Source organism: Bos indicus, chromosome 11 (genome assembly GCF_029378745.1).
Source record: "Bos indicus isolate NIAB-ARS_2022 breed Sahiwal x Tharparkar chromosome 11, NIAB-ARS_B.indTharparkar_mat_pri_1.0, whole genome shotgun sequence".
Classification (NCBI taxonomy): Eukaryota; Metazoa; Chordata; class Mammalia; order Artiodactyla; family Bovidae; genus Bos; species Bos indicus.
The window spans coordinates 9,676,953-9,701,952 of NC_091770.1; the positions used below are offsets into that span (position 1 = coordinate 9,676,953).

Here is a 25,000-nt window from a genome sequence, read left to right on the forward strand (position 1 = left end):
ATGCTTTCAAATTGTGGTGCTGGAGAAGACTCTTGAGAGTTCCTTGGATTGCAAGGAGATCAAACCAGTCAATCCTAAAGGAAATCAGTCCTGAATATTCATTGGGAAGGACTGATGCTGAAGCTGAAGCTCCAATACCTTGGCCACCTGATGTGAAGAGTCAATTCATTGGAAAAGCCCCTGATTCTAAGAAAGACTGAGGGCAGGAGAGGAAGGGGGCATCAGCGATGAGATGGTTGGATGGCATCACTGAACACTGGACATGAGTTTGAGCAAACTCCAGGAGACAGTAAAGGACAGGGGAGTCTGCGTGCTGCAGTCCATGGAATCGCAAAGGGCCAGACACCACTTAGCAACTAAACAACAAAAGGAATGAAATGCCAGGGCTTCAGGAAAGAGAAGTAGATGAAAATAAATCATTGAAGGGTCCACAGGGAACCTCTAGCATAAAGCTGAGATCCCTGTGCCAGGCAGGAACTCGAGTACAAAAGTGAAAGTCCTTGCATGGGGGCCAGCTCTCCCCAGCACCATGAGTCACTCTGGTAGTCAGCACATTCAAAACAGACACAAGTGGAAAATATGTGGCAAGTGACATCAAGCCATAGGCCTGCCACGTGAGGCCAAGGCCTCACGCTGGGGGAGACCTTCCTGCTGTCCACATCTGAAGGGTCAACAGCCTGAGCTTCTTCCTCATTCCCCAGCCATCTGTCCACCCTTCTGAGGTCCCAGCAAACAGAGAAGGACCCGAAGCTTACCCTTCAATATCTGAAACATCTTTGGTCTCAAAATGGCCTGTGGCAAGAAGTTCAGGGCTGAGCTTCCCCCCAAAAAGCAGCTCCTCCTTGGCCATCTTCACCAGGATAAGCCTCACCAGTTCCCCCATGTACATTCCACTGATCATCTTTTCAAATCTGCAGAGAGAGATACAGCAAAAAAACATAAGTCTCTGCTGCCAGTAAACCTGACCCGTCCTTGTAGAAGCAGCAGGCACGCATGGCGCCTATGCAGAACAAAGGCAAACGTGTGCGGCGCTGACCAGGAGTGAGATGTGTAGAGAAGTGACAGCTGGGCACAAACGGGGTTGGAGGCACTGGGAGCTTAGGCTGCCTCTGCAGGCAGGTGGGCCTCGAACTATGGAGAAGGAGGGTCCTTTAGCAGCCAAACCAAACACCCAGGGAGTGTGGGACACTCCCCCAAAGCTTGAATTTGAGGTGTAGTGGGTTATGTGGTAGGGTAGCAATTTTTAATAAACTTTTTCTCTAGCAAGGAAATGCTCTTTTAAAATGAATTCTTATGCAAAACCTCAGTATTTATCTCAAGCAGGAAAAAAAAAAAAAAAAAACACAGGTCACTCTAATTAAACTTGGGAGCACAGGGCTAGCAACTCGTCACCTCAAACTTCCTTCCCCTTGCAGGCCATCTGTGGCTTCCTGAGAAAACAGAACAACGTGGGATGGAAGGGGGATTGGGCAAGAATAGGGACAGATGAGAAGGAGCTCTAAGTGTCGCACGGTTTGGGGAATCTGGAAGTGAGACATGTTGGCAGTTTCTGAGCAGGAAGGCGACAAGATAGCCGAGAGGGAAGTTGGGTAATTTATGTTTTCAACACTAGGTGACAGTGTTTTCTTATAAAGTCTTCCTGGCTTAGATATACGACAGGCGAAACCGCCCTTGCAATTCTTTTTAGCCAAAAAAAAAAAAAAAGGCCCTTTCCTGGTATCTTAGAAAGGATCTAGGTCCCACACAGGGCCTTCAGAGAAGGCCCAGAGCAGGGTGTGAAGAAATTCCAAAGTCACCTGGTACACACTACAAGAGAAGAAGCCGGGCCCTCAGGAAGTGACTTGCCCAAGACCCAAACACAGGTATGGCAGAACTAGAGCTAAGTGGAGAGCTGGCAAAGCTGCTTGAGCAGGAGGTATGTTTAAAATGTTTAAGTGCCGCACAGGCACGCTGCCTAAGAGGCAGCCCAGGTTCGGCAGTAAGGAACTCACATGTCTACTTCCGTACCTTCTCCAAAACAGCTGGTTCTGTGAGAGATAAGGGAGGGCGCCAGTGGGGCTCTGAAGTGTGAGTGGTAAAAGTTTTTATCTCAGGTTTTAAAAACACTTTGTTTCAGTTGGTGTTTGGAACACATTTATTTAGAAATATAACGAGTGAGAAAAAAGTTCGTATTCAAGCCCAGCAATAACTTCAGGGATAGTTGATCCATTGGCAATATGTCCTCCCAGCCTTTTTTGTTTTTGTTTGTTGAGCAGTTTTTTCAGTCCATGAATTTCTCACCAGCCATGGTAGACACAGCCAGTATTCTATGAATGGACTCTCTTTTCAACATGTGAGAGAAGCTTGTGACTTAAATAAGCTGTGCTTTGAGGAAGCAAGGACACCCCCCCATAGAGCAAAAGACTCTCTTATAAAGCTGGTTTATAAGGTTGGATTTTATTTCTTTCTAGCAGGGATAAGTACTAGATTTCCTACAATAGTCACAGCACCAATAAGACCATAGAGGGCCTAGGAATTCCCTGGCAGTACAGTTGTTGGGACTCTGAGCTTTCTGGGCTGAGGGCCCTGGTTCAGTCCCTGGCCAGGGAACTAAGATCCCGCAAGGCTCAAAAAAAAAGGCCAGAGAGGACTTGATTGCTCAAAATGTTTTGTAATTGCCTTTAGAGCTTGCGGCAATCCCTGTTTCAAGATCTTTAATAAGGACATCAGGCAAATGTTTGTGAGATTGAAATAACGTTTTATAAGAGCCAGAAGTAACCAAAAACTAAGTCTGACCAGATTGGAGAATATAACATCCAGGGACCAAAAAAAAAGTTAGAGCCCCTCCTCCAGTCCACTCAAGGACCGAGGTTGGACCACAGGTCCAGAGAAGGAGGCCAAAGGGGCTCCTTAACCAACTTTTCTACAGGCCTTGAGCCTGCCTACAGCTATAGCAAGAGGCCCTGGGACTCTTGCAACTCAGCCTAGTTCATAATAGGCAGCAATTAGGAGCCAACTCTCAGCCTCATGCCCTGGGCAGTGACAGAGGTGGGAGCTATGAAATGAGCTTTCAGATCCCTTATCTTTGCTATCTCATCGTGGCTTTTCTTATGTGGTGCACAAATTGTTTCTATGGACAACATACAGCCTGAAGGCAGAGTGAAAGAGCAGGGCAGCACACTTAGAATACGATCTTCTAAAATGACCACTCTTGAGGGTCAAATTATTAGCCATACTCTGGTTTGTCCACTTGCTCTATCTTTTGTAGACAGCTCTCAGCAACTGATAGTCACAATATATGTAACAAGCACATTTCCATAAGCAGTGGGTGCCTTGGTAACTTTAGGGGCTATATATAAAGCTGTAAAGTAAAAATAAGAACCACCCCCTAGCCCTGGCCAGCCCCCACCTCAGCTCCTGAGCCCAGCCCTTGAGCCCACTGCACACGGGGGGCCACTCACAGTTGCTTCCCGGGGTTCAGAGAGCCCATGTCGATCTCCTGATCAAACTCCGTACGGATGTCATCAAGCGCGCCGTCATCCCCAAAGGCCCCCCACTCCATATTGATACACATCCGGCCCTCGTCGCCCTCCACCGTGTCGATGTGGCGCATCTCTTCCATGTAGCAAGCATTGCTGCCTGTGCCTGGACAAAACAAGAGAATGCTCAGCACCCACTCACACTGTCCTCCCCCAGCCCCCAGCCCCCATCTCCCTCTTAAAACTCTGTCCTCAGACCGCTCAGTGTGACTGGGATTCCTCCCTGGAGGCTCCTGGGGCATCTCGACATGGTCCAACCCACTACCACCCACAACTCCTCAAGTCCTGGCTCAGCCCTCAAAAGTGACCATACCATTATCTTCTAACAGGAAGTACAAAGGAAGATCCAGGCCATGGACTCCTCCTCTCTTTGCAGCCCACACCCGCACTCCATTGGCCAGCACTGTTCACACACCCACAATGCTCACACGCAGTGTTCACGTACCCACAATGAGACCAATCTCACAGTTCTGGTCATCATAGCCACAGGTCATCATGGTCCCAACGGTATCATTCACTACAGCCACAATATCAATATCAAAGTCCTGCAGGGATAAAAGGAGAACCCTAACTTTCACTGTCACAGAAAGACTACAGATGTGAAGACGAAGAGTAATAAGACACACAGCTCAAGAGCAGGGCTAGAGCTGGAAGTTGGGTCCAGATCCAGTCTAACGACAGCATCTCACTGCCCACCCCACTGGTCTTCATCACAGAGGACTTCCCTTACAGCAGGCCTGCAGTGTAGTTCACAGCCGTTACTATGCTAAGAAGAGCGTGTCTTGTTATCATTGTCTTCTTCTCATTCTCATTCTTTTCTTTCTCTATCTCTCCCTCCCTCCCAGTAGGTCTTGCCCTTCTGTGACTAGACCTTTATCATGTCCTTTCTCTGCCCCATTCCACCCTGATACCAACATAAATCCCAAACTTCTCATTTGAAAATGAGGGTTTTTCTTTCACCAAGGCTATGATTAGTTGTCCATCATGCTAATCTAAAGACCCCAAAGGCATCTGATCATATATAAGATCACTGGTGTGCTAATTGTCTCTCAATATATAGGCGTGTCATTATGCAGCACACCTTAAACTTGTACTTTATTGGGAGCTAACTCTTAATAAAATTGGGAGAAAAAAACGAAGATTTTTGGGTGACATAACAGAGAAGAAGAAAAGAAAACCTCTCCTTAAGACCCACAGAAAATTCTCATGCCAATTTAAGGACCTGACAAGGCAAGACTTCAGAGTGGGCTCAAAAGAATGCAAAGGGCCTCCAGACCCCAAGCCCCTGCATCTCCCTCTGCTGCCCCTACTCACCCCTCTCCTCTGGATGGCCTTCCGGATCAGAGTAACCACATCTTTCCCTTCCACACCACTGGACTTGAACCCCTTGGTCCACGAGACCAGGAAACTCTGGAAAAGGACCAAGAAATATTGATTTCCCACAAAACTCAGTCTGTACTCCTCATCATTAGGAGACCTCTGCCATGGGGCTAAACTAAACTAAAGTCCTGACTGAATTTATACAGGTCTTCCTTATTAGCCTGTGAAGGAGAAACTATGTTAGAGACCAAGTAAGGAGGTTAAATGAATGATTTACTGTCCCCAAGAAGCAGGCTGTAGAACTGCCAAAATAAGATTCTTGTATCCTAACATTGTAAACTTTCAAGGATGTTTATCATGACACTTTAGAACAAAGGAGTCCCTGACTAATTTCTCACTCCTATTTCCCTAAGAGGGATATGGATAATGTGCAATGTATGTCGGCCTGCTTTTAGTCATCTGAGGGGACAGTGATTAAGACTCCCCACTTATCCAATACCTCTTTACCATCCCTCTCACATACACCTACACACACTCTCCTAGAAGGACAGATTTCCCAATACTCAAACATTGTCCATGCAATCCATCAGAGCAAGCTCCATCACCATAGTAGCAAGTGGCTCAGAGTTCTTTCCAGTCCCCCCAGTCCAAAGAATGAAGCAACAAAAATGTCTGAAGGATTCATCTTACCTCGTCTAGTTTTGTTTGGAGGCAGGGGAACGAGAAGGTAAAACCCAAAGGGAGCTTCTTATCTTTGATTTGTAGCTTATCCATGAAGTTGGCCAGGCATTCAGCAATGTGATCAAACAGCTAAGGGCACACAACACAGGAAGATGAGCAGGGAGGCAGAAAGGCATAGAGATTAAGAGCATGGACTTTGGGCTCAGAAAGGAACTAGGCTGGCTGAGTACATGCAAGATATGTATCCCTTCTGAAGTTTTAGTTTGTTCATCTATAAAATAGGGGTGATAACTGGACCTGCTCACAAGTTACCAAAAGGATTAAATAAGTCAACACATATAAGGACTTAACACTAGTTAGTGATTATTAAATTCTGTCTTCCACTTAGACCATTTATCAAAACCACAATGGGGTTATCAAAATAACCACATTAGGCAGGGAAAAATCACAGCCAAAGCTAATCAGAAAGTCATCGCAAGCCCTAGGAACAGAGTACCCTTTAGTGGCTCTGTCAGAATCTCCCTTGACAAGGAGGCACAGCTGATTATCTTACCAGAAAGGGCAACCCATCTGACTGCCAACAAGTATTTTAGCAATCTGGTCTCTTGTGACTGGGGGAGGGGATGAGAGATTCTCTGTTGGCATTCTATAAATGAACTTAACAAAAGTAACTTTTAGATCTTTCCTCCATTCTAAAAACCAGTCTTCTGGGGGCAGTTCCAAGAAGTTATCTTTGTTTTCTAACTTCAATATGAGAACCTAAGTGAGTTCACAAAGAGCACTGAAAAAGAAACAGGGTTTGTGGATGGGCAGCCTCACTCACAATATAACTATTGTAAGCAGGATCTGAAGCTCCCAAGAAAACTTGTAAGCCTAAGAAATCATCCACTTTCAATTTGTCCCAAAGCCCATAGCCCCTTGGCTTCCTTTTTCCCCATTCAAAATCCTCACAGAGAAATTGGTGACCCCTTCGACACAGAGGCTGAGGCTAGGAATGTTTTGGTGCAAAAAGTAAGCAAAGGTCCAAAAGACTGAGCAGATTCAAAGAGCCAGGTTGACCAGATGGCAAAATCTAAAAGCCAAGAGAGGTGAAAGGAGATAATGTTTCTTTTCTTTTCTGGGCGGAAGTAAGGAAGATTCCACTAGTCCAGGGACTCCCAAAGTGTAGTCCACAGCATCATCATCATGTCCAAACTTAAACCTCCTGAATCAGAAGGTGGTGGTAGAGCCTTCGAAGTAATCCTGAAGCAGTGGTTTGAGAACCACTGCACTAAACCACCAAAAGTATTTGCATTTACAAAGGGACTGAGAGGCTTGGGGTGACAGGGTAGGATAAGAGGTGCACTGGCCCCCCAGATGTCTGGGGTATGCTCAGTCAGTGGGAAGAATCTAGGAAGACAAGGCCAGCCCCTTCTAGAAGGGGACTGGCTCTAACTGAACTTCCCAGTGGATCCTGTCTCTGTCTGGTCATGTGTAAAACTAACCTCAGGTAATGCTGAAACATTCAATTTCCAAGCCAAAACTTTCTCAAGAGTACATGCTGGGTAATGACAGGGCTCTCTCACTAAGAGGATCCCCAGTGCCTAAATGCCAACTCCTTTGAGCAGAGATCAAGGATTTTAATGTGGAAAGAGGGTTTCTGGATAGATATTCAGCAACTTCTGTTCTGTTGGCAAGTTGATCAGTGACACAATTTACAATAGGGTTAAACAAATTCCCAGAACCTTCTTCCTGGTACTCTAATCAAAATTATCTTTAGTACAATAGTGTGATCCAAAAAAAGGAAGTTACAGAAGCTGTGCAAAGAGATAAGGCCAATCATCAGAGATAGGGGGAGGGTTTGAAGAAAGAGAAATGGTTTCCCCTCTCCCAGCCCTGATCATTGCTCTTTCCAATTGCACTACCAACAGGGGTAGGCAGGAAAAAAAAAAGAGAGAGAGGCAGTGAAGAGGCATTAGATAATGTGTTACCCAATACAGTAGCCACTAGCCATCTGTAGCTATTTCAATTAATTAGAATTTTTAAAAAGTCACTTCCTCAATCACACTAGTCATATGCAAGGCCTCAATACTGCAAGTAGCTAGTGGCTGCCTCACAGTACAGGGCAGATACTGAACAGTTCTACCACTCTGAAAGTTCTATGGGACAGTGTTGGGTTAGAAGAACCTGCAGCTCTTTAAAAGAGGGGAGGAGGAGACCATCTGCTTCCTTTAAAGGAAGACTGTCTCCTTTTCTGTTAGCTGATGATCTAAGGATAAGATATGGGAGAAAGAGCTAACACTTTCCTACCATAAAAAGGCTCAAAGGGCATTATTTTATGAAGGGAAAAAGGCTTCCTTTCCATTACTGATCTGAGACTCTGCTCACTCCCCTTCTCACAGGAAACACTACAAAATCTAAACTGGCTGCTATTACCATTTGTAATTCACCATTCCCAAGTGGAAGTTCATGGGCCATGAGACAGACTTTGTCCAGGACTCATACTACCCGGGTTCACAGATCTTTAAAAACCTTTTCAAGTTTTGAGTATGGTGATTTGGTCATGGTTTTAACTAAATTTTATTTGTTTTCCTATAATTAAAGGTTGATAGATAATATTTTAAAAAGAAAGAAAGAAAAAGGAAAAGATAGGGGAAAAAGCATCAATAATTCTACCACTAAAATAGCCACTATGACTCTCCTTCCAATCTTTTTACCAAGTGTTTTCTGCAGTTTTTTTTTTAATATAAATTTGTTTATTTTAATTGGAGGCTAATTACTTTACAATATTGTAGTGGTTTTGCCATACATTGACATGAATCTGCCACAGGTGTACACGTGTTCCCCATCCTGAACTCCCCTCCCACGTCCCTCCCCATCCCATCCCTCTGGGTCATCCCAGTTTTCTGCAGTTTTTACGATGATAGCATTCTTTCCCTTCCTTGGGATGAAATGAGCACCTGTATTTTCTAGTTTTCTTTGTTTCATTTTTATATAGCATTTTTTTAATCTACTGGAAGCCTTTGTATTGCAATCGAGTCACAATTTCTTTCAGATGGCTTTCATAGATTTGTTGGACTAACACATTTTGTTTCTGTATTTTGGAGCCAGGTGACAACCTCAGTGGAGCTCAGATCTTACAGTCCCAGAGACTGTAGCCCAGCCCCAGCATTAAAACAAGGAAAGCAGGTTTTTCCTCAGGGCCGTCTCCAAGGACACACAAAGGGTCTAAAACTCTCTCCCCTACATGTCCTGCTCATGGTCCGAAATTCCCTTCCCAGGAGGTGGTCTGCTGTGGCGGGAAGAACAGTGCATTAGAAGGGAGAAGTTCCTACCTCTTCTAAGCTCTAAGGCTCAAGAGGTGACCATGCAAGATGTGCTCCTTACTTAGATATCACCTCCTCCATTCACACTTTTATTGAGTACATATTAGGTATAATAAACACAGCAGGAATAGCCAGCACTCAAGAGTGATCCCTATAGCTGTGCAAGTATCCAGGAATGTTTCAGGTGATTCCTCTCCATGAACTGAGAGCAGCTAGAGTAGGAGCAGAAAGAGCATCCTGAGGAAGCTTGTGCAGAGCAGGTGAAAGGGTCACCATTGTCCTTGGATACCGAAGAACAGAGAACAATGGCTGGGCCTGTGGCCATCACCCACCCACCCACCAGATACTTCTGCTGTCATGGCAATGAGCACCCTCTGTAGGAAGGCTCTCCTGGGGGAACTGTTGAGAGGGAGAGCCCCCAAGAGTCAGCACTAGCCCCTCTGGGGAGTGCTTTCTACTTTGGAAGCAGGGGCAGGTAGTAGGGACCCTAGACCACCATACTGCCTAATTCCAGGAAGCACCATTCCCACAGACCACATCACAGGGCCTGAAAAGCGGATGGAGCCTCCTAGGGCCGGACAAACACAGGCTCTGGTTGTTTGGATCTGGCTTTGCGCCTTGCCTCTGGCCCCTCCCTCCTCTGTAATCTAAGGCCAAGTCACTCAATCCTTCAAAGCCCAGTTCCACATCTAAAAGTGGACAGAATAGAAGCACCCAGCCTTAGGGCTAGTGTGAGGACGAAAGGAGGAAATCCACACAAACGTGTGTTACTTCTGGTGGGCCGATGTGTGTGTCTTGGTGGCCCCGCTGGATCTGAAGAACTGAAAGGGTAGACCAGGACTTTGATTCCCAGCAAGGATCTGTGAGCCGGTACACAGTAGGTGCTCAACACACGTTCGGACACTATCATGATGGCAAGTCCATCCTTGCTTGTTCTCTTCTAGCTATCACTGAGACGACTCTTACTTGGATTTCACATTTCTTCTCCATCCACTCTTTCTGTCGTATGTGCCGAGTACAGAACGTGACTTGGGGTCACAGAGATGTGGGGATGACTTAGCATGATTTGGGGCCAGTGTGGAAGTACACAGAGCCCACTGCAGCGCCAGGTAGAAGAGACACCCCAAAGCTGGATTTTTTTCAACAGGCTCCTATCCCTGTATGTAAAACCTCTTCTGTTTTAGAATGTCAAAAAGAGGGAGAGCAAATAACCAAAAAGGTTAAGAAGCAGGTTCCATTCCATGTTTTGCTATGCTAACAACGGTGAGTCAGAACAATCACTGTGACAGGTGGCAGTGTCAAGCCACAATTATGTCTTCTCCTGACTTGCTATTCAATGACACCACTAATCATAGGTATCCAGGTGTACTGGTCCAGCCTCCTGACATCAGATTCCTCAATCACCAGTGCATGCAAGCAAAGCTCAGATGAGACAGAAAGTCAAAATCCCTCCCACTAAAGCACATCCAGACCCTGGGGTCTCGTGCATATGCTCTCTGGCCACATGCACCTCTCCTGATGGAGGCCCCCACCTAGCCTCCAGGCGTTGAGGGGCATCACCTGGCAAAGAGGGGAGTCAAGGTCTCCTCCCTCCAAGACCACAGAGAAGGAGCATCATCTGCTCCTGTAGGGCCCAGAGCCCCAGTGGCCATCATACCTGGGTGCCACTGCCTCGCATGATGTCCTCGGGGATGGCATAGATCTGGCTCTCCATCTCAACCTTCTGGAGTCCATTGTCTGTTACTCTTACCCAAAGCACACGGAAGTTGGTCCCTCCAAGGTCCAGAGCCAGGAACTCTCCATGTTCTGCAGAGAGAAGGGCCACTATTAGTTCAGGAGACAAAGCGTAACTGTTTCACAGAGACCAAAACATAAAACCCAAGAATCCTGCCATAAACACTGGACTGGTCATCTCTAGGTGATGAGATGTGGGTGAAAAAAGTGGGTCTTAGTTTTTTCTACACACTTTTATGTATTGCCTCATTCTTTTTCTTAATGCTAAGCACTTGTATATTACTTTTAGGATACACATGAAGAATCAGTTTCCTATCCAATGATGGGGTGCCCACCCCCCTCACAAAAGCTGACTATTTCCCAAGGGCTTTCACCCAAGTCCCCATTGAGCTCACAGGGCCCATCAAGCCCTGCATCAAGAGACCAGGCCTCGGTTTTGTTCTTCGTGCCCCGAGGACACCCAATACACTGCTACAAGCTCGTGGCCCGCCTGGGCCTTTGGCCAAATTGTGATCTCTGAACAAAATGTAGTCTTTAAGTTTGTACACAGTGACGGCAAAATGCCTCGGCAGGAATGAGAGTCACACAAGGGAGTGGAATGGAATCCAGCTAACTGTAAGTTAAGAGGCCTCATAAATAAGTCTAGCAGGTGCCCCCTGCCAGGCTTACTCAAGTGTGAGAGAATGCTGACCTAAGAGTATATGAGACAAGAGTCCGGCCACTCCGACAAGCCACAGGGCGCGGGCGAGAGGGGAGAGAGGGAGACTCCACAGACACAAGTGGGTCAAGAGCTCCAGGTGCCACAGGAAGGCACAGTCCCTCCAGGAAATAAGCAGAGCCGAACAGGAAACATCTAGATTCCAGACGATAATAGGGGCTGCGGGGACACACACCATTGTGCGGTGCAGAATGGAAGTGCTGAAGAGGCGTGGAGGCCCAAGCCAGGGCTGGGGCTCAGGGGGCAGGCCAGGACTGGGACAAGGTGGACTTGTCCCCTGAGCAGTCTCCTCAACCAGGCCTGCTCCACCAGTCTTCCAGTGCCCCGCCACACGCCTTCTGAAAGGATACATGATTATTTCGGGGGGTGGGGGGGATTCACTTATTGGAATGTTTGTCAATACTCAGCCCTTCTCCTGATGGGAGACTTGCCACTGAAGTAAGGGAGAATGGATCAAGGGATCTGGGATGCACTCTGACTAAGAGAAACAAGGGGTTATTCTGACCCACATGCTCTCAGCAGCAAGGAGTGTTTGGTCCTGAGAAAGGCCAACCTCTGCCCAGGTCCTTGAGGGCACTCACCAGCACAGTCCCTATCATCCAGAGGGGCAGCCTGAAGTGGACATCATGCCCCCGAGATTACATGGGCCTTACCTCCACACAACCCTGGTTTGCTGGTAACAATACATAAGAGAGACTGGCTCTGGCTCCCACATTACCCACACCAGAACTCCAGCCAATCTGGGGACATGGCAGATTCCTGAGCCTCTGAGCTTCAGCTGCCTCATCTCCAGAGCAGGAGCCTCCTACCTGATGTGGCTAAGGTGAGGGGAAAACCAAGTAAGATGCCTCAAGTACTCAGCACAATACCAAGAACTCAGAACACACTCAATAAGGACTAGAAACCTTCCATCCAGGCTCTTGGCAAACACAGCCTGACACTCACACTTGAGTCCCCCAGGCCCAGCGTCAGGGCTGCTTCTCAGACTGAAAAAAAGTAAAAGAAACATCCTGAGGCAAGACTGAAGAAATCTGTCTAAGAAAAGCCACCAGGATCTTTGCCAGAGACTTCAGCACTCCTCCTCAGGAAGTACTAATTTTCTGTCCCTTCCATTGCATCTAGCGGTCCCCCAGCCCTTTAGCCACCATTGCTAGATAGCTAGGGCAACCTCAACCCCATCTAGAGAGACTGCTCCCCTTGTGGCCATGGGTGACTTTTCCAGGCATACCAGTTCTGAGCCTCCCCTGGCAGTGGGACATCAGCCAGTTTGTAGGGAAAACTATGTGAGGCTCTCATGGGGGATGAAAAGGAAAATCAAAGATGAATCGCCTGCCTCAGCATTCTGTAGCCCAGGATACGTGAATCTGCTGAATCGGCGACCGCGGGGGATTGAGGCAGCCGAGGCTGCCCCTGGTTGGTCACGATTCAAGGCTAGCCCAGCTGGATTCACTGGAGGGGATAGCTCCATCAAGAATGGTGGTTTTGCAGTATTTGCTGATGGACTGTAGGGAAATCACAAATAATAAAGTACTGCTGATAAATCCATTCCCAAGAAGGAATGTCATTCTTTTCAGACTCCGCCAGTTCAGACATTCCTCTTCATCTCTGCTGCCTGATGCCCCTCCACAAACACTCATAATCACAACTAACACAGCCAAAGACTTTAGTCCTTCCGGAGTCCAATATCTCTGAGACAGGCCCAGCATCATGACGCCTGGAGCTAAATTGTAAGGTGACCCCTTGAGACACTGAATGGACCCCTTCCCTAGTGCCCACCTCCCCACCATGCATGAGCTGCTCACACAGAGCAGCAGCAGGCTCCGTTTTGAATTCCAGCTCAGCTGCTTCAGTACCTGTATGGACGCTCTGAGCGTGTCACCTCGCCTGCAGAACAGGGCTCATAATGCTGACTTTCCCAGGGCTCACGAGCTTACACAAAATACAGAACACATTGTAACTGAGTATACAGGTCCACGGTAAGCCGTCAGTCGGCAGTTACTGCTGTCACTGTCATGGCTTCTTTGATTACGTGGCTCCTCTCTCCTAGTTCTCAGCCCCTCTAATTCTTGCCTACTCCTATCCTATTCCTGGCCCAAGTCCTACCACCACTGTTTACCTTCCAGGACATCCTAGAAGTCCAGAGAAGAGGCTATGTCATTTGGTATGAAAGGGGATGGTATCTGTGGGTCTGGGACAGTCAGACTGGCTGGGCAGGAGCAAGGCTCTGGGGCAGGAGAATCTACAGAAGAAACCTATAGCTGGTTTCTTAAGTACACAGCCACAGGGCATAGGGCCCAGTGAGGCCCAGCAAGATTATTCTGCTGAATGATTATATTTGGTGTATGAGGCAATGGATTAAGAAAACATCTCATATTTCATTTGCTCATTGACGGTTCATTTGTTAAACAAAATATTTAAGAAGATCCTAAGATCAGAGGTAAGATGTATTTTATTGTTAAGCAAGTTGTTATGTCTAGAAAACAATTTTAACATCTGATTTTTTAAAATGTTCAAACAGTACAAAAGTGGGAAAAAATGAAAAGCAGATATCTCTTTTCTTCTCCACATCCCCAAAGCAACCATTATTAATGTTTCTTGAGTGTCCTTGTGTGTGCTCAGTCATTTCAGTCATGTCTGACTCTTTGAGACTCTATGGACTGGAGCCCACCGGGCTCCTCTGTCCGTGGGATTTTCCAGGCAAGAACACTGGAGTGGGTTGCCAAGCCCTCCTCCAGGGGATCTTCCCAAGGATTGAACCCGAATCTCTTATGACTCCTGCATTGCAGGTGGATTCTTTACCCACTGAGTCACCTGGGAAGCCCTGAGTGTCCTTAGATATATTTATACTATAAAAACAGGGAAGACCAGGGACTTCCCTGGTGGTCCAGGAGCTAAGACTTCATGCTCCCAGGGCAGGGGGCCCAGGGTCCATCCTTGGTCAGGGAACTAGATCCCACTTGTTGCAGCTAAAGATCCCACAGGCCACAACTGAAAGATCCCATGTGCCACAGGTAAGAATCGGCACAGCCAAATAAATACATAAATACTAAAAATAACAACAACAAAAAAAAACCAAACAGGGTTTCCCTGATGGCTCAGTGGGAAAGAATCTGACCACCAATGCAGCAGACACAGGTTCGATCCCTGGTCCGGGAAGATCCCACATGCCACGGAGCAACCAAGGGCCTGCGTCACAACCACGGAGCCTGTGCTCTCAAGCCTGGGAGCCACAACTACCGAGCCCACGTGTTGCAATCGCTGAAGCCTGCGCGCCCCAGAGCCCGGGCTCCGCAACAAGAGAAGCCCCCACACCCCAGCTAGAGAGTACCCCCGCTCGCCACAACGAGTGAAAAGCTCTCACAGCAATAAGACCCAGCACAGGCAAAAAGAAAGAAAGAAAATTATTAAAAAAAAAAAAAAAAAAACACAGAGAAGACTGTTAGCTGACACATTCTGTGAAAAGGATTTGAATTGCTGGTTCTAAGGATTTATGTCTTTAACTACCAAGTGTGTTAGTCACTCAGTCGTGTCCCACTCTTTGTGACCCCATGGACAGTAGCCCATCAGGCTCTTCTGTCCGTGGGATTTCCCAGGCAAGAATAATAGCATGGGTAGCCATTTCCTTCTCCAGAGGATCTTCCCAACCCAGGGATCGAACCTGGGTCTCCTGAATTGCAGGCAGATTCTTTACCATCTGAGCCACCAGGAAAACCAAAGATATCACCGAATTATCTTCCTAAAAATTCTTTCCAGATAAACCAACAAATGGGTTTCACTGTCACCAGTGTGTCTATGTCACATACAATTAATCACTTCTTTCCTTTGTGTAGGTTAGACATTTTGAATTACCAACTGGCAGTGTAAATTCTTTTTTCTATGAATTTTCTACTCACATGTCTTGCCTTTTAAACATATATCCTTTATTAATAACTTAAAAGAGCTCTTTGTATATTAAAAAGGATAGTTTCATTGGTTGTATATCTGCAATTTTTTTTCCAGTTGGATATTTGCATTCACTCTCCTTTATAAATCTCTCTCTCCAGTTACTTCTAAATGGTGTCACCACCACTACAAAAAATCAAAGAAGCAAGGTTTTACTATAGGTTTATTTGAAAGATCAAATTCATCTTATACTTTCTTATGTGACTTTTTTGAAAAACTGAAGCCCAGAACCTTGCCTTCACCTCTGGTCTCCAGGACACAGCTCAGACTTCCCTACTTGCATCTGAATTATTGTGGTAATAAAACAATGAAAAGACAGAGGCAGGTGTGGAGGAGATTCAGTTAATTTAAGGCCCAATATGTAGATATTTTTAATAGAAGAGAAATTTGTTAAATGATGTTTACAAACATAATCTCATTAATCATCTGCTGCTGCTGCTAAGTCGCTTCAGTCATGTTCGACTCTGTGTGACCCCATGGACGGCAGCCCACCAGGCTTCCCCGGCCCTGGGATTCTCTAGGCAAGAACACCAGAGTGGGTTGCCATTTCCTTCTCCAATGCATGAAAGAAAAGTGAAAGTGAAGTCGCTCAGTCGTGTCCAACTCTTAGCGACCCCATGGACTGCAGCCCATCAGGTTCCTCGGTCTATGGGATTTTCCAGGAAGGAGTACTGGAGTGGGGTGCCATTGCCTTCTCTGCATTAATCATCAATGACCCCCATTTCCAGATAAGAAAGCCAAGGCTCAAGTCAAGAAAAACTAAAACCAAAATTTAAATTCAGGTCTAGTTTTCCAGCAAAGTTTTCTATTGTAGTGAGCAAGGAGGCTGCTCATGAGAAAATTATAAATTCTCAAATAAGGAATTATTCATTTCTGGGGCTCCCCTGGCGGTCCAGTAGTTAGGGCTCTGAGTTTTTGCTGCTGAGGGCCTGGGTTCAGTCCCTGGTTGGAGAACTAAGATCCCACCAGCTTTGTGGCACGGCCAAAATAGCAGGGGGTGGGAAGGTGTGGGAGGGTGGGATTCTTCATTATCAATGCCAAAAGCATAAAACCCAGAGGTTGCCACACGCTCTAAGCTGGCCTGGGTGGCAAAGGAAGTGAGAGTGTGGCTCAGAAGTTGAGTCACTTGGTTAAGATCGTTCAGGGGTAAAGGCATGCTGGATTTGACCCCAAGTTCATCTGACCCCAACACCTACGGTCCCTACGCACCTCACCCATATTTCTCATGGCGCTGCTTCCTTGAAGCTGAGGATTACCTGACGCAGAGTCTAGGATGGAAGCAATAAGCCATAAAGTGTTGAAAAAGAAAGCAAAAACACCCTTATCTCTATCAGTAACTTGCCCCACCCCTCTGGGCCTAATGATTTCAAAACTGAGTGGGAGGTGGCAGACAAACATCCACTGGAGAGGTGACACACCCCTGTCCTCACAGGAACCCAGGACCTACTAAAGCTTTCTGAGGCAGGTATTTCCGCTAGCCGCAAATTGGTGCTGTCTCATACCATTACACCAAACGCCTGTTCCCAACTTACTGGACACTCCCCAAGCCCTCTTCGATGAAGGACCTCCTAATTAAGAACATGCCCCTCCAAAAACAGACAAAAGAAGGGGTAACAACCCTCTATCAGAAGCAAATAACTCACAGTGAAGAGGAACAGGCCAGGCTTCCCTGCTCCTGAGCCCTGGTCCAGTGGTTAAGAATCTGTCCTGCAACACAGGGAATGCAGGTTCAATCCCTAATTAGGGAACTAAGATCCCACATGCCATGACGCAACTAAGCCCGCGCACTCCAGAGCCCGAGCACCGCAGCTGGGGAGCCTGCATGCCACAATTACTGAAGCCCAAGGGCTACAACTAGTGAGTCCATGCGCCACAGTGAAAGGTCCTGCATGACGTAATTGAGACCTGATATGGACAAATCAATAAATTAAAAAAAAAAAGGAACTAGCAATAGAGTATTAGGTCCTGCCACCCTCCACCAAACTGCCCAGTGGTTTAAGATTCAAGGTGTTCCCTCCGGCAGAGTTTGTTTGCTGACTCAGTCCCCATCCTGAACTACCACTGTGCCCACTTTCAGTGAGGGTTGGTCACTCAGTTGTGTCCGACTCTTCGTGACCCCACATACTGTGGCCCACTAGGCTCTTCTGTCCATTGGATTTCCTAGACAAGAATACTGGACTGGGTTACCATTTCCTTCTGGAGGGGCTCTTCCTGACTCAGGGGTCAAACCCAGGTCTCCTGCATTGCAGATGGATTCTTTACCATCTGAGCCACCAGGGAAGCCTCACTTTCACTGAGGTTCTTATCAAACACCTAAGATCAGCAAGATAAAGGGATTTCAATTTCTCCTGGGAACTCACCCATCCCAGGGAAAAGCTGAAGAGGACTAAAACGGCATCTGAGTAACTAACAGCCCGAATGTGATACTCACCATCATCTTGGCTGATGGGACATCAGTAATGTGTTTGAGCAGGCCATATCTCCTGCACTGTTCAAGTCACCCACTCCCAATGTCCACGTAATTTGTGAGGGGTGAGAGCCAGCTGAATTTCCCAACGGTTTATTTTCAATCACTAGGTACTTGCCACTAACTAAAATAGATCACCACCTGCCCCTCCCATAGGGAGCTCAGAGCAGTTTGCCAACCAGTGCATAAAGGGTGACTTGCAAATCGAACAGGTCTGGTTTTGTTCTGAATTTTTAACTAGCAGTATACCCTTTTCTCAAAGGCAACTGTGTTCAAAAGTGGCAATGCCCTGCCTTGTTAAGGCTGAAAACTGGGCCCACCTCCCGACCCTGGGGCTTCCTCTGATGACTAAATGGACTTCTTCAGAACCACAAGCTCCAGAAGCCTTCTTTAAATAAGTAGCTTCGATGCAGCGCTCCCAGAGCTCTGAGGATCCTGGAAGGTGGCATGGTGCTGTGACGGTCTACTCTAAGAATATATGGCACGGACTCCAATTGAGATGACAACTAAAAATCTCCAGGTCTTGGGTACGTAAGCCAGCAAAACTAACTTTGCCAGACAAACGGTTCAAGGCATGTATATGTATTTCCTCCATACCTGGAAACACCACAGTCATCACCACATCTGGCGGTCTCTTTTTAAGTTCCAAGATTTCAGATTCTCCATTATAGCACACCAGCAGGATACTGAATGCAAAAATGTACAAATAGAGAAACATAAACCCGCTCCAATTAAAGGGGCCTGGGGCACATAACACTTTTTAAGTGCCCCCCAGAACCCCCAAAACACCATCAGGAAGCACCACTCTGGTACTTTTATCCTCAGGAAATGTTTCTTAAGGAACTCAGAGCTGTTATACTAGTTCCATAGACATGAAACCACTCTTCAAAGGATTAAAATATGATTGCTACAATACTGTGTAGGCATTGAGTGTGTAAAGGTTTTCAGGCAGGCCAACCTGGGTTCAAATCCCATTTTAACATTCAGCCGTAATATGAGCCATATCATTGGGCAAATTATTAGAAATCCAACATTGGGGTTTCATCATCTGTTAAAAAGGGATAGTCATAATATCCTATCTAGCCAGGACCTCCCCATCTCTCCCTAGGACACAGGGACAAAGACACACAGACACATATAGGTTTTGGTCAAGGATCAATGCAATGAAGGCGTAAAGGTGTTTGGCATATTGCCTGGCACATGTAAATGTTTAATAAACTCCAGTTATATGATTATATGACGATATGGAGGCTTATCAATACAATCTTCATTTTATATTGTAGGTACCATATAAATCCACTTATTAAGCTGCATGTATGAAAGCTATTGATCTATGTCTTCACTACGCAGCTGTTGCTGCAATGCTGAGTAACCAAGATAAGAGCTCCTTACAGGGTTCCATGCCGGCTTCCATGTACCCTATCACATCTAGTCTCTCTTTATCACATCATGTGCTTGCATTATGTGACCCCATATCATTGAGTAATCATTTCATCTGCTCAAACCTTATGTCCCCAGAATAATTTTCACTCTTCAAAGATGGGACACAAGGTAGTTCAGCACACTGCTGCCCCATAGAGGACCAGACTCAGTGGGGACTCTATTAAATGAACTGAATAGCTAGGCCTAAGTTACTAACACAAGAATGAATGCATTGTGCTAGCAGTGTCGGGGGCAGATAAGTACAAATGCAGCACTAGCGATATGCCTAATGGCCCAGGCACTGAAACACAGCTGGCTGGGTTCAAATCCCAATGCTTCAATCTGCTCACTATGCAACTTAGATTAGTTAAGTCTAGTTTCTTCATCATCATCATCACTCCCTGCTCTGGAGGGAATTAAATCTAGCTAGAGGATGGCTTAGACAGTAAAGAATTGGCCTGCCATGAGTTCGATCCCTGGGTCAGAAAGACCCCGTGGAAAAGGGAATGGCTACGCACTCCAGTATTCTTGAAGCTTCCCTGGTGGCTCAGATGGTAAAGAATCTGCCTGCAATGCGGGAGACCCAGGTTTGATCCCTGGGTTGGGAAGATCCTCTAGAGAAGGACTGTATGGACAGAGGAATCTGGCAGGTTACAATCCATGGGTTTGCAAAGATTCATATACAACTGAGCGACTAACACTTTCACTTTTTCAGAGGGTAGCTCCTAAGCTGCTGCTAAGTCACCTCCGTCGTGTCCGACTCTGCGACCTCATAGACAGAAGCCCACCAGGCCCCTCCGTCCATGGGGTTTTCCAAGCAAGAGCACTGGAGTGGGTTGCCACTGAGATACACTCAAATAAACAATTCACAATTCAGGTAAGTGGGGAAGTATCAAACGATCAAAACAGCAAAACCTTCATCTTACTCCGCCTTGCTGTTGTTCAGTTGCTAAGTCATGTTTGACTCTGCAACTCCATGGATGGCAGCACCCTAGGCCTCCCTGCCCCCTCTAACTCCCAGAGTTTGCCCAAGTTCATGTCCATTGAGTCAGTGATGCTATCCAACCATCTCATCTACTCTGCCTTAAGACATGCTTGTATCTAAACAAACTTGCCAAGACGACGAGGGCAATAAAGACACACTACAAAGATTGCTTGTTTCTAAGTTGGAATGCTAGGGTAAAAAGAACTTGCTAAAAATGTAAATTATTTAACAAATAATTAATTGGAATGCTGGAATATTTGTAGATTTTTAGTTGGGTTCTACTTGAGCTTCTGATTATAATGGTACAAAGCAAATCCATGTTTATGGTCAATTTTAAAAGCTAATAATTCGATTTGCTTTAGAAACTTCTCTTCAGCAACATGAGCCAATGTACACATGAATCTTACAGCCTTGGAGTCAAGACTACCTATGCTTAAAGTCCAATTCTGTCACTAACTGGACTCAGGTGACTTTGGCAATCTCTTTTAGCCTTAGCTGTCTTATTTTTAAATTGGGAATATCTCTCTTGTAGACTTTGCATGGAGCATAAAGTAGATTGTTTACATAAATAGACATCATGGGTGATCATTAAATGATATCAATTATTCTTGATATCAATTATTCTTGCATTTCCTCTCAAGATGAAACTGCTCCTGAAAGGCATGTAGTAGGTCCCAATCGGGCTGTATTTGGGGCTATAACCTCAATCACATGCACAGCCAAGCTTAGGTTAGGGCTGCCTACTGCGAGCTCAAGATGGTGAGATTCCTGGCAGATACAAATAAACACTTTCTCTATTCAACTCTGCACTGCCGAAAGCAAAACAGGTAGTGGTAGTTACAGACAGTAATTATTGGGGCAAGTGGAACTCTCATACAGCATTGGTGGGAGTATAAAATAGCTTAACCACTTTGGAAACCAAAATTCAAACCATTTTGGTCCAGGAGTTTCTTATGAATTAAACACATCCCAAACCCTATGACCCAGAAATTCCACTCTTAATTGTTTACTCCAGAAAAGGAAGAAAATGGAAACATTTCCACATAGAGGCTTGTGCAACAATGTGTATAGTAGCTTTCATCGCCTTAGGGGAAAACTGGAAACAGCCCAGGTGTCCATAGAATTGATGTCATATAGGATCCCAATCACACTAGAGAATCAGCAAGCAAAAAGGAACTACTGATATTCACAACATGGATAAAGCCTGCATTATGATGGGTAAATGAAGCCTTGTGTAGAGTAACTACTGTATGATTGTATATAACGGAAGTTCTAAAACAAGAAAAACTAGTAATACATGTGGATTTAAAACAGGGACTGCTTCTGGGGGTTGGGGACAGGAGCTGCCTGGGAAAGTGCACCAGGGAAGTTCTGGACTGATGGTAATGTTTTCTATCCTGATAGATGTTGTATTAAATAGGTGTATGTATTTGTCAGTTCATCATATGATATTTAAGGTTTGCATCTGGTACGAAATTTTACATCAAAAGATAAAAGAGTAGCATTGACCTCTAGTTAACAATGAGCACGCTGAAGTTTTAGGGTTGAAATGAACTGATTGCTACAATGTACTTTGCAATGCCTCAAGAAAAACAAGCTAGACTGAGAGACAAAAGGATAGAGGAATGTGATAAAACAGATTTGGTTAAAATATAAATGTAGACTCTAGGTAGTCTGTATATGGGTGTTCATTATATTCTTTCAACTTCCTAAAACTGTCTTGCTGCTGCTACTGCTGCTGCTAAGTCGCTTCAGTCGTGTCCGACTCTGTGCGACCTCATAGACGGCAGCCCACCCGGCTCCCCCCGTCCCTGGGATTCTCCAGGTAAGAACACTGGAGTGGGTTGCCATTTCCTTCTCCAATGCATGAAAGTGAAAAGTGAAAGTGAAGTCACTCAGTCGTGTCCAACTCTTCACGACCCCATGGACTGCAGCCTACCAGGCTCCTCCGTCCATGGGATTTGCCAGGCAAGAGTACTGGAGTGGGGTGCCACTGCCCTCTCCGAAAACTGTCTTAGAGGAAAAAAAAACAAATCACGAGCATTTTTCATATACATACCGTGCTGACACCAAATTCAGTCACCAAGCAAGATATTTTTGTTATTGTTTATTTGCTAAGTTGTGTCCGACTCTTTTGTGACCTCATGGAGTGCAGCGCGACAGGCTTCTCTGTCCATGGGATTTCCCAGGCAAGAATACTGGAGTGTGTTGCCATTTCTTCCATCAGGAGATCTTCCCAACCCAGGAATCAAACCCTCATCTCCTGCATTGGCAGACAGATGCTTTACTACTGAGTCACCAGGGGCAGACTACAATCCACAGGGTTCCAAAAGAGTCAGACACAGCTTAGCAATTAAAACAACAACAAAGAAATCCTTGGATCATTTATAAATATTTCATTTTTATCTGTCCCAACTATGTTTCTTTGTACTGCATGGTCTACACAACCTATGAAGCACAGATATTTTTGAGTCAGCCGCCATGGGGCTCTGGCTGTTGACATTCCCTTCCTTCTCACAGAGAACTCAAACCATAATTTAGAGGTTCTTTTTTCTTGTGTGTAATGGAGGCCTCCATCATAAATGAATGGCCTGAAACTTCCTGAAGTCTCTCCCACATTCTCTTACCAGGTCTCTGATTACCATTAGATAGCTGAGACCTGACTTAAGAAAGCTGGAACTCAGTCCATGCTCCAAAATGCAGGACCATTTGATGGGGATGAACCCTCACACCTGCTCCCTGAGCAACAAAAATCAGTGCCGGGTGTGCACCTTGCTGTTGTGGCTACATATGACTGGGCTTACAACACACTGAGAAAGTTACGTGACTGACTCCCCCTTCATTCTGAGAGCCAACCCTCCGATGCTTCTTCTTTTTACAAATGAGAAAATGGAGGATTGGGGCATAAATGAACTACTCGAAAGCATACAACTTTCACAGTCTTTTAAACCTGGAATTCTAATCTTTGCCCCTTACCACACACTGCGCTGAAACCACCTCTCACCCCTGGCAAGAAATAGCCAATTTTACAAAGGCCTGACCAGGGCAAAACTGGGTGAGGAGCATTTAAGATGGTGGCTTTCACACTGCAAGCTGAAGAAAAATTATTTAAGTCCTGACTACAGACAGTTCTAAAGTAGAGAAGATAATAGATCTGTGTCACATTTAAGAATACACATTAATTCCTGAAACTCGTTTCAGTTGTCTATCAACATTCCTATGCATGAGTTTCTTGCTGTGAGTATGTAGTCCAGAAGAGTTAGACAGCCACTGACTATGTCCCTCTAGATCACAGCTTTAGATCTGAGGTTTAATTTCCCAGATTAGAAAAGTAACACTGGAAAGGGCTGATCAGGGTGCTGAAGAAGGCTAGCCTGGATCAGGCACCACTTGCGCAAGGCCTCTAGCCCTCTGCAGCAGAGAAGCACAGTCACCACCAGCAGTTACAGTGTCTGGATCGCAGCCTTGACCAGCAAGCAGGTGCTCCAGCCAAGCCTCACCAGCTGCGTGACACGTTCGGAGAAAGGCAGCAGCCCTGCACACAGCTCTCCCTCATTTCTTCTCTCAGCACTTTACAAAGAAGAATCTTCATTGTGGCAAGTTTTATTGACTGAAGAGTTAGCAGTCCTCTCTGCCACCTTCCAGAACTCACAGCCCCCAATTAACAAAACATAAAACTCAAAGCCTTGCTGTTGACCACGTTCAGTTATATTCCCTCATGCTCCCCTCCCCAGTTCAATTTTCTTTCCCTCCAGAAGCAACCCTAACATTTATCTGGTGCACATTTTCCAGTTTATACCCTAACAATTTTAGGATGTGTGTATGAGCAACATATAGCATTGCTTGGAGGGATTTTTTTTTTAATTACATTCAACTACTATGAGGTACATGTCCTGCTTTTTTCATTCATTTTTTTTTTCAGATGTATCCATATTTATACACTTTTTTTCTGGTAATATGCTGCATAGCATCCCATCACACACAGTCTATAAATGGTTCCCAGTACACTGTTATTATAAGCAGCACTGCCCTGAACATTCTTAGACATGTCTCCTTGAGTTCATATGGAAATTTGTTTAAGGTATAGCTGGAAGTAGAATTGCTGAGTTGTCATATACACGTATATGTAGTCACTGCCAACCTCACAGTCCAGGCAAACCCTACCAATAACTTAATACATGTCCTTGAGACTTTACACACCTGTGTGTGTGTGTGTGTGTGTGTGTGTGTGTGTGTGTATATATATATATATATATATATATATATGATCTTAACATGAATTTAGATAAAACTGTCTCATGGTTTATGCTGGGTTACAGAGGCCTGTTTTCTGCATTAATTGACCAGTGGCCAACTGATGGACATTATGGGTCTTTCCTTCATTACAGTAATTCAAGGAACTTTGCACAGTGACACACTAGTTCCAGGACATATAGAAGAGACTGGAACTGTTGGATCTACCTCTTATTTTTACAAAGGAAAAAAGGCTGAGTCTCAGACAGCTGGGGTGAGGAGCTGACCCACGGACACCTCAGGAAATGAGAAACCATGGGGCTGGGGACCCCATCTCCTACAGTCTGGTCTCCAGTACTCTAGGGGTCACCTGCTCTGCTCAAGTGAATAAACCATTCCAATACACAGTTGGGGCTTCCCTTGTGGCTCAGAGTGTAAAGAATCTGCCTATAATGTAGGAGATGCAGGTTCAAACCCTGGGTTGGGAAGATTCCCTGGAGTAGGGAATGGCAACCCACTCCAGTATTCTTGCCTGGAGAATTCCATGGACAGAGGAGCCTGCCAAGTTACAGTCCACTGGGTCACAAAGAGCTGGACATGACTGAGCGACTAACATAATACACAGTGTTCCTTTTACATGTTAGGTGCTGTCTCCATTAGCACGGTAGAATCTAT

General features: G+C 45.7%; 1 protein-coding gene across 1 annotated transcript in view; it reads right to left on the minus strand.

Annotated features, from left to right (window-relative positions):
- Window positions 1-25,000, minus strand: part of HK2 (hexokinase 2) — a 69,374-nt gene that overhangs the window by 17,587 nt on the left and 26,787 nt on the right. The window contains exons 3-8 of the mRNA XM_019969859.2: window positions 10,482-10,630; window positions 5,529-5,648; window positions 4,833-4,928; window positions 3,964-4,063; window positions 3,441-3,624; window positions 756-911 (exon numbers count right to left, since the gene is read on the minus strand). Of these exons, the coding sequence (XP_019825418.2) occupies window positions 756-911; window positions 3,441-3,624; window positions 3,964-4,063; window positions 4,833-4,928; window positions 5,529-5,648; window positions 10,482-10,630 (805 nt within the window). The remainder of the gene's footprint in view (window positions 1-755; window positions 912-3,440; window positions 3,625-3,963; window positions 4,064-4,832; window positions 4,929-5,528; window positions 5,649-10,481; window positions 10,631-25,000) is intronic.